The sequence below is a fragment of the Abrus precatorius genome, unplaced genomic scaffold (assembly GCF_003935025.1).
Source record: "Abrus precatorius isolate BTA unplaced genomic scaffold, Abrus_2018 Scaffold9, whole genome shotgun sequence".
NCBI classification, from domain to species: domain Eukaryota; kingdom Viridiplantae; phylum Streptophyta; class Magnoliopsida; order Fabales; family Fabaceae; genus Abrus; species Abrus precatorius.
Window position 1 is genome coordinate 14043570 of NW_020874439.1, and position 9553 is coordinate 14053122.

General features: G+C 30.7%; 1 protein-coding gene across 2 annotated transcripts; it reads right to left on the bottom strand.

Moving 5' to 3' along the window:
* Positions 1–1057: 1057 nt before the first annotated feature.
* LOC113849138 lies at positions 1058–4949 on the bottom strand. 2 transcript variants are annotated; one of them, XM_027478806.1, is made up of 9 exons: positions 4758–4949; positions 3808–3885; positions 3652–3717; positions 3465–3562; positions 3333–3370; positions 3127–3214; positions 2683–3018; positions 2513–2578; positions 1058–2382 (listed from the first exon to the last, which is right to left on the bottom strand). In XM_027478806.1, exons 2-9 carry the CDS (start codon positions 3869–3871, stop codon positions 2230–2232), a joined length of 909 nt encoding a protein of 302 aa, XP_027334607.1. In that variant the 5' UTR covers positions 3872–3885; positions 4758–4949; the 3' UTR covers positions 1058–2229. The 2 variants fall into 2 exon arrangements, with proteins under 2 accessions (XP_027334607.1, XP_027334608.1); XM_027478807.1 differs by having other exon boundaries at positions 3808–4891.
* Between the last annotated feature and the right edge of the window lie 4604 nt (positions 4950–9553).

The window sequence follows — 9553 nt, forward strand, 5'->3', positions numbered from 1 at the left end:
ATCTCCAAGGATTGGGTCCCGATCATCAAGTATGATCATTCAAAGCTCCAAGTTCTGCTAAGAATGTGCCAAAAATTAAGAGTAGGGTTGTGAAAAAGATGTGTCAAAGGCATGGGAAGAATGATATCAAAAGGATTAAAGAGGATTCTGATTTGCTTCCCCTGAGGTCTTTTTCAACAGGGTTTGAAAATCCTAAAATTTCTTCATAGTTGGGCTCCTTACAGGTGAGCGTGATCGTTCAAGGCTATAAGCACAACTGTATATATAGATCAAAGCACCCCTATGCTGATTGCTAAGGTTGTGGCATGCTGACTATAGCAAAATCCTATTTTCCAACCAATTTAGGCCTAAAGTGCACCAAAAATCCAATTGTGGTCTTCTCATATTGATCTGCACAATAATAATAGAAATTAGTGTAAAAACTTGATAGAATAATGGTCGCACATAAATATATAGGCTGTAAAAATATGTCAAAATACCGACTTATCAGTTATCTAATACTTGCATTACTTAATTATTCCTTAATTGGCTCTTTTTTGGGTATATTTTGTTAAGTGTGTTTTAATTTCTAAATTTTCATGTGTTATCTAATTTTAATTTATTTAGATTGATATGATCAATCATTAATTTAGAAGTAGTGAAAATGTGGGGTGTTACTGGAAGATTGTGAGCACCCTTTAACACTAAATTAATGCACTCACCAAGATTCGTAATAATGTGATCCCATTGAAGCCTATCATCATATGCAAGAACTCATTGCTCTTATAAAGTTTCATTAAACCAAACTATATATACCTCACTATTAAAGTAGACTATTATATTTGTATTTTTTTTTCTTCAACTATAAAGTAAAAGAAATGAGGAATGAAATGTAAAAATTTAGAGAAATAAAATAGAAAACTTCGTAGAAATGAAATGGAAAGCTTAAGATGCAATTTACTAGAAATGACAAGTACCTATTTATAGAACATAAAAAAAATGTCCACAACAATTTTACTTTTCAAAACTCACTGCTAATAATTTTTGCTTGCAATTTTTTTTTTTTTTTTACACTTGCCGATAACGATTTTGGATTTTATTTTATTTTTTTAAAAAAAGACTCATCATTCACAATTTTGGGAGGTATAAAAATTATTTTTAATCTTTAAAACTCGCTAAAGACAATCTTTTAAGTGATTTTTATGTCTTTAAAAATTGTCCCGACGTTTTTCTAAACAAAATTTATATTCATGTAATATTTTTTAAAAAGCCATATTTTAATAATTTTATAAAAGAAACCAAACTTGGGAACGTACGTTCAATCAAAATTATTTATGAAGTGAAATATTGTTTAATGACGCGTACTTTAAACATGCTATGTTTTATATTATCCGTCAAACCTACTTTACCTAGCAGTCTGTTTAATATAAAATACTGTACTGCAGCATGACAAGAATGTGGCATTGACCGTTTCAGCTTCCCATTAATATTGCTATGAACAATTTACAACGCGTAATTGCGACGCAATTCACGTGAAATGTATTATATAGATAATTCACACATGAAATGGGTTGAAGCAGCCAAAACATAGAGTACTCTCTCCAAAGTTTTTGTGTGTACAAGTGAAGTTAACCCAATTTATTAAATATTATATATATCATAATTCTCTCATGGCTCATTAAACAATCGAACCTTTGTTTCCTTTCCTTTTATCTCTTTTGACTATACATAAAAAATATTAACAATACATGCAAATCACGACTTCTTCAATTTCTTTTAATTAATATCTTCTTTTTCACAAGGTTTGTTTTCCATATCGCGATTCCCTCAACTGTAAGATCACAATTTGAGATATTTGGCATTTAATTTATATCATGTAACTTGATTTTATTTCTTATTTCAGTCAAATATTTACTCCAGATATTATTGGGCGTGAAGTTTATTTTGCTTGACCTGCTATAACAATAATTTGTTTAATGGAAAATTCACCACAAAACTAAATCTCTGGGGATTTTTGCTGAATGAGGAAGGAATTAGTTATAGACATTGTTAATATCGTAAGGCCAAAAAGTAGAATTTATTTTATTTTGTAATTTATTACAATCTTATAAAGCATCTACATCAACTACAATTACTACATCTGAAGTGGGGGAATTCCCATGGGCTTCTCTGATTTGTTCTTTTTAGTTGGTGATTGGATTTTCAATGCATTAAATGAACAATATTAAAGGGGATTCCATGCACATAATATCAAGCTGTGACAGATGTCTCCACAGCTAGCTTCCCAGGGTATGCAACTTCTGATTTTATGTCAGCTTCCCATAGTTCAGGCACTGCCTCTTTAAGGTTGTGAATGCTTTCCAAGGCATAATCAGCACCTTTAACTCTTTGCGATGAACCAACCTAGATGTGGCAACCAATAATTAGAGCCTCAAATTATTTCATGGTAGGTTTATATTCATTAAAAGACAACCAATAACCGCTCTACAACTATGTCAGTTTCTACTACAGAACAAAATTTCCAATGACTTACCAGCACAGTATGAAGTCCCACACGTTTTCCAGCTTGTATGTTGCGGACACTATCTTCAAAGAACAACTGAAAGTGACACAAAGAACCCAAGAAAGTGTAAGCAAGCAGAAAAAGGAAAAAAAAGGTAACAAAATTAGATCATGAAGGCAAAAGGTTGATGATTTTCTTACAGTTCTTTGTGGGTTAAGGTCGGCTATCTTAAGGGCCAATTCAATGGCATTTTCTGATGGTTTGCAAATAATTGGTGTCTTTGGCAACACTGCACTGGGATTGGGCTGAGCAAAATGCTCTATGATGTCAAAGATTTGAGAGGTGCTTGTAGCATTGCTAGTGGTGGGATTGAGGGTCCTTGAACCCATAAATTCAATGTCATCTTCATCATCAGAGACAGTACTTTTATGGATAGGATTAAGGGTCTCAAAACATATGATTCCTTCAAAGCATTCTTCTAATCCAAGTCTGTTAAGCGCCTTAACAGCGTGGACTTTGTCTGCGTTTGTGAAGATCTGTTAACAAAATCAAGAGAAGCAATAGAGGTCACATTAGATACTAATATTAAGCACCATCTATGTGACCTTATTCCACTGCTTCCAAATTGGTTATAAACAACTTACAAGTTTCCTATAGGGCAGGTTCAGCAACAAGTTCCTCAAAACTGGGTCTGGTTTTAAGTTCTCATAAGGTAATCTCCCATGAACGAAACTGCAAGCAGTAATCGTAAAATCAATGTCACCATTTTAAAATAAGCACAAGGATTGGAAAAAACAATCACATTTTAGCAGTTTGAAAGTGATAAGGTAAAAGAAAAAGGCGAAGGTACCTGTGATATTCATCATAGTCAAAGTCATACCCAATTGCCTGAATATGTAATGAAACAAAACATAATTATAGACTAGAAGTATTTTTGGAATTTAAATAATGGAAACCAACATCACAGGAAATGTTTTCATACCCTTAGACCAGCCATAGTTGTTCCGTAATTCTTGTAAAGGAGGTTGGACAAGTCATCAATTTTGCTTGGTTCTATGCCAAGCTTCTCAACCATGTAATCTAACATCAATGATACCACTCTTGTCAATACAAATTATAAGGATATTCCTGGGAATGCAATGACATAGGTATATGCTACAGTGGCTTACCTTTAATATTTTGTAGACATGCTTTTGCCAGACCAGATCTGAGGGGATACAAAGTATCATCTAAATCTGCAGAACAATCTCATGGTTATTATGACATGGAATTATAAATTTCAATTTGGTATTTTAAGGTTGTTCTGATAACAATACAAGGCTTACCAAAAAGAAGGCAATCATATTTTGGTCTCTGAGCTTCTTGTCTGAAGCGGTCCTCGTACTCCATTTCAATCACAAAGCCTTAAACATAGAACAGAAAACAAAATGAGCACTATGTTCAATGACAACTTGAACCTACCATAATTTATATGACAATTCAATTTGATTCTCTATCCACAGATCGTCATGGACAGAAAAAAAATGCTCTTATTGACTCAGATTAGCACCACAAGTGGCAAAAGTATGCATAAGGGGAGACAATCAGAGGACCAATCCAAATCATTTGGGAAGTTACTGAGTGGACAATCCACAACCAGTGGAAAGAGTTGAATTAAAAAGAAATAGTGAAACAGTGCCTCTTTGGGGCACAGAACTTACAGAGACTTGTGAAAGCGTAAAAAGTTGCTTTCAATCATAAAATATATGACTTAAGAAACCATAAGATATGGACACCAAAGCAAGGAAGACTTGTATGGAAGGTCACAAACCCATTAATATAATCTTTGAATAGAGTTCATGCGACAGAAAATCACTTCCAAAAGTGCATCACCTTTTGAAAGTACAAAATTTGCTTATTTAACAAACCTTCTGGATGGAACCGAAGAAACAAAGCAGATTATTATTAAAGAAAAGATATAACTTTACAGCAATGCATAATTTTTGGCTTCGTCATAGCAAGGAACATAAACTGTTAAAATGTTTAGAAGTAGAATCGCTTTATAAACTAGGCCACATTTCTAAATAACAGAGTTATGGTGTGGTAATGGTTCTTATTGCAAGTGAATTTTGTGAATTCCCAAACAAGATGCCAAAATCATAATCATGGCAACAATGGGTTAAGGTTAATTATGTTTCAATAATGATGAAGCAAAAGTTAAGGATTCATGGCAATGAAAAATAGAAAAGAACCAAAATGTTCTGCATGAAAAAATAAGCGAAGCCATATAGCTTACCCTAAACGGAAAAATCAATGATGCTAAGGCTTAAGAAGAAGGTATGAGGATGCAAAGCTTAGAGAGAGAGAAATGCGAAGTTATTGAAGGAAGCAAGAGGAAGAGGGGAGGAACAATGGACGCAGGAAGGTGTTTATATAGATAGACAAAGGGTTGCTTTTGTAGCAGGGTCTCTGAATATTATATTGCATTATTTTCTTCAATTACGTTTAATATTGAAATACAAGGACCAATGGAACTACTCGTTCAATGATTATTATAATTTCACTTCTCAATGAAAGTGACAACTAATATAATTGGTTAAGGTTTTTTTCCTTTTTCTTTTATACTTTGGTTTTTGTTTTTGACTGAATTTAAAGAACCAAAATCTGATTTTTCCTTTACTTTTGGTTCTAAAGAAGGAAATAATGAAAGCATAAAGCAGAATATGCCAGCTGCATCGGCACAAAAACAGAGGTGGAGGCTATTGCTAGTTGTCACCGTACATAAGGTAACAGCACTTCTGTTTCCCAATTTTTGGGTTAGAAAATCAGCTATTTGATATCTTTCGCTAATCATGTGCACATTTTAAACATGATTATTCTTAGACAGCAACCGGTGAATGTCTTTAAATAATGGTGCTCTAGTTTCGCATCACATTTCTTCCAACGACCATAAGCCATTTTTCTTAATCCAATCCTCATTTTCTGCAACAAAACTTTGTTCCAAAATCTACATTCACAACAAAAATTGACAAGATCATCCTCATTTAAAGATTCACCACGACACAAGAAAAAATAAGCTATTTAAGTCAATTTCATATATCAATTTTAAATACTCACTCACCATTTCTAGGATTTTACCGAACAATAAACTTTTCAATCCTTAAATGTACAGCAGAAAACAGATTTTACAGAATGAGTGATTCATAAGTTGAAAACATCACATGCATAAGAAACTTCATTTCATCGATTCTCTAACCCCTAAAATTTCTCCGACTCACCCACTTCCCTTCGCTCTTCTTATCAACACTCACATTTTAACCTAATCCCGAAGTTTTGAATAATTGCTAATATTGCATCAGAATCAACAAAATATAGCAAATGCTACTGCAATTGGATAGCATTACAAAGATCTTAAAACATGTGAATTTTTGTAGCGTCAACTACAACTACTCTCTCAGCTCTTTTTTACAATAATTTTTATAAATATAAATTTTATTTTAAAAATATCAACGATATTAAATATGATATCAAATAATATATTTAATGATATAAATAAAAGAAAGGTATAAAAAGAATTCAATAATTAATACATCTCAAATTTATCCTATATTTTTTATAATTAAAAAAAAATACTCTATTTTGTTTCTTATAAAAAAAAGTATTACAAAAGATAAAAAATTATATATAATAATTTTTTATTAAAAACTATATAATTAAATAAAAATGTTATTTAATGCATTGATAATATTAAACATTATAATTTTTTTTATAAAATCTTGTTTTATATAACTTTTTAGGTTAAAAAAAATCCTAAAAATAATAATAATACAATCCTAATTATGGTTGAATATTACGATTTAAAATCATGCCCATTATCTTGACGTGTCCCTCAAAAATCACGCCATCACACTATGTTGTCTCGTTCTGATAAATTTCTATTCAATTTTTGAATTACTTGACATTGAGCCTCCAATCTTTCTCATTAACTTACCAAGTACGGCTTAACACAGATTACTAAACTAAAATTTCAATTGTAATTGAAGAATAGCAAGAAAAAAAAATTGTGATACTATACTTAAGTTTTATTTTTAATGATATTTTAAAATTTTAATACCATTAAACTATGAAAATACTTAAAAAACACTTCCAATAATATATAACATTCAATACATTTTTTTATCAAAAAAAACTCTCATTTTAATTAATCAACCATATTAAAAGTACCTATCAAATACAACACAGGTCTATTTGGAGGGGAGATACATAGATTTGTTAGAAAACCTTGGAGTGCCTAGTCCATCATATTTTCTATCAAAAAACAGAATCAAACTCTTATGCACCACTAATGGTATTGAGGAGAAGAAAGAAAAACACAAATATTTCATGGAATTCGAGATACTTTTAACTAGATGGAATGGATCCTCACACCAAAAAATGTCATCTAACCAACCAGAGTGTATCTCTCTTTCATTTTTCCATTTTACTTGAAACTGAGCTTCTAAATCTTTCTTGATAATAACTTCATCACGAATGAAATTAAGATTTTAATACACCTAAAATATTTAGTGTCTCTTAAGTTGGACTATTAGATACTTGTTGTAATTCAACTAATCATTATTTTACATTTTTTTACTGCATACTTTTAATTTTATAATTAAAATTTTAATTTCTGATAATTTACTTCTTAACTTTTTTTTATCATCATTATATATAAGACTAAATACCAAAACTCCCCCTCTTAATACTTTAATTTACGTGGAAGCATAAAAATGAATGAAAGAAAAAAAACACATTGGATGTCATGAAATTCTTTTTTGGAATTATTATTTTTATATATTTAAACTATAAAATAAATTTAAATACATAAAAAATCTCAAAATATCTCTTTTTTTTTGGTAGTACAGTTATCAATTGTACTCATTATAAATAGAACATAAGTCATTTAAAAGTGGTACAACTTACAGTATAATCATGCCCAAGTAAACATGAGAAGTGCTCATTTGAAAATAGAACATAAATTATCCAAAGATGGTGTGACTTGTAGCATGAAGCTTGCTTAAGCACATTTGTATATACTTTGGAATTCAAAACATTAATGGTTCAAGAGTGATGTGACATTAGAATGTTGAAATTTTTTAAATATTTATCATTAATTAATTTTTAAAAAATAAAAAAATATATCAATTAAATATGAAGTCATTACCTTTAATATTTTATTATTACGCAGTTAAGCAACAAAAGAGAGTCAGATCAAAATACAAAAAATATTAAGTAAAAATACAAATAAGAATTAGAATGTTGAAATTTTAGAAATATTTTGTCTAAATCCCTTTGCGGGTGTTTGGTTAAATAAATATCGAAAAGTTATATGAAAAGATATATAATTTATATAAATAAGAGTTCTCTACAAGATGTTATACTTGTTCAAAGCGTATTAAGATTAAAGAAGTAAAAAGAAACTCAAGCACGCTCATGTTAACGTAAATCGCAAACTTATATTCCATTTAATATTGACACTGTCGTGCTAGTCAAGTCGCATAACAAATTACAAATCTTGATTTCATTTTGAGTGTAGTGCTCAACTGTAGCATGAGGTGTGTTCAACTACAGTACTTCGTCAAGGCCTTGTGTGACCCAAATTATAATTCATTTTACTCTTATGCAATTTATGTATTAAATACGATTAAAACATATTTTAAATTTTTTGAAAAAAAATATTTTAAAGATATTTATTTTAAATTAAAAAAATCAAATAAATAACTGGATGATCCAATTGCGTCTCTTGGATGCTTAGCGAAAATTCTTTATGATCAAATCAAATAATTGTTTTTCATTCTTTACTATTCGTTATTTTTAAAGCAATAATTTGTATATAGATATTTTTATTATATTTAATTATATTCAAAACTAAAAATTAAATAAAAAATCATCAAAGAAGTTAATAAAGATGAATTTAAACAGAAAAAAATGTTGGCTTTTAAGATTAAATTGTTTATTTTTCTCAAGTCACTGTCGACTACATATGCTTAACTCATGAGTGAGTTACTATATATTCTCCGAATCCTTCAATGATTATCAGAATGAAATTTTACAATTTTAAAATCACATCATAATAAACCCATAGGAGTTTGAAGGATGAAAAGAAAATGGGCGTATTTTAATTATTTTTTAACTTTGTTATGGTCACATAAAAACAACATAAGATGCATAAACCGCGGTTTTTAATGCCTTGAACTTGTAATTTTGTTGGCTGAAGCAAGTGCACGCAATAAAGGATGGAAAAGAGAATGGTAATAAATGCTGCAGCTTCGCAACTTGTGTCCACAAATTTCATAGGGGAGCACCATCATGCCACATGGTCAATGTTCAACCTCTTGAAGCTTTCGATATTGCGGCAGTGCCCCTAGATAGAAGTTACTTCTCTGTCTAAACAACTGGAAGCCACCTGTGTAGACAATGAGGAATAACAACAATCTTAAACTAGAATAATCTTTTAATTATAAAATAACTACCCTTTTGCGTGTAGGACTTCTACTTGGCTAAAAATTGTGTTGCAAACGAAATAAAAGGGTACGTGGTGACAAAACCAAGTCGTATACAGCTCAATACAACATGAACACTAGCCTTACAAATTTGGGGCAGTGAACTTTGTTAAAGCATGCCGAGTCTCCGTGGATTTTTCCTTCAAATGGGTTCAGTTCATCAAAGATATTTTAGGGTATTTTGGTCAGAATGAAACAAAAACTTGTGTAGGTTACATGAACCATGACCACTCGCTGGACACTTCTGGATGCTTGGTGCACGTAAGTGGACTTTTAACGAACAGCTTACAGCTAATAATAGCTCCACTTTTAAAGTCTTTTATGTTAGGGGACAAAAGTAATGGTTTCGGCATTCTGATTAATGATGAAGATCTTTTTGTATTTTTCCTAGTACAAAATGTAGTAGAATAAACTGAGAAATTAACCACATGTCTGGATTTTAATTAAGGTTACACCTTTTCTGACGATCTAGATAAAATATATGGTCGGTAAAATATTCTATGCTAAGGAAATGATCATGGTTCACGAGGCCATATAATACTTTTTATTA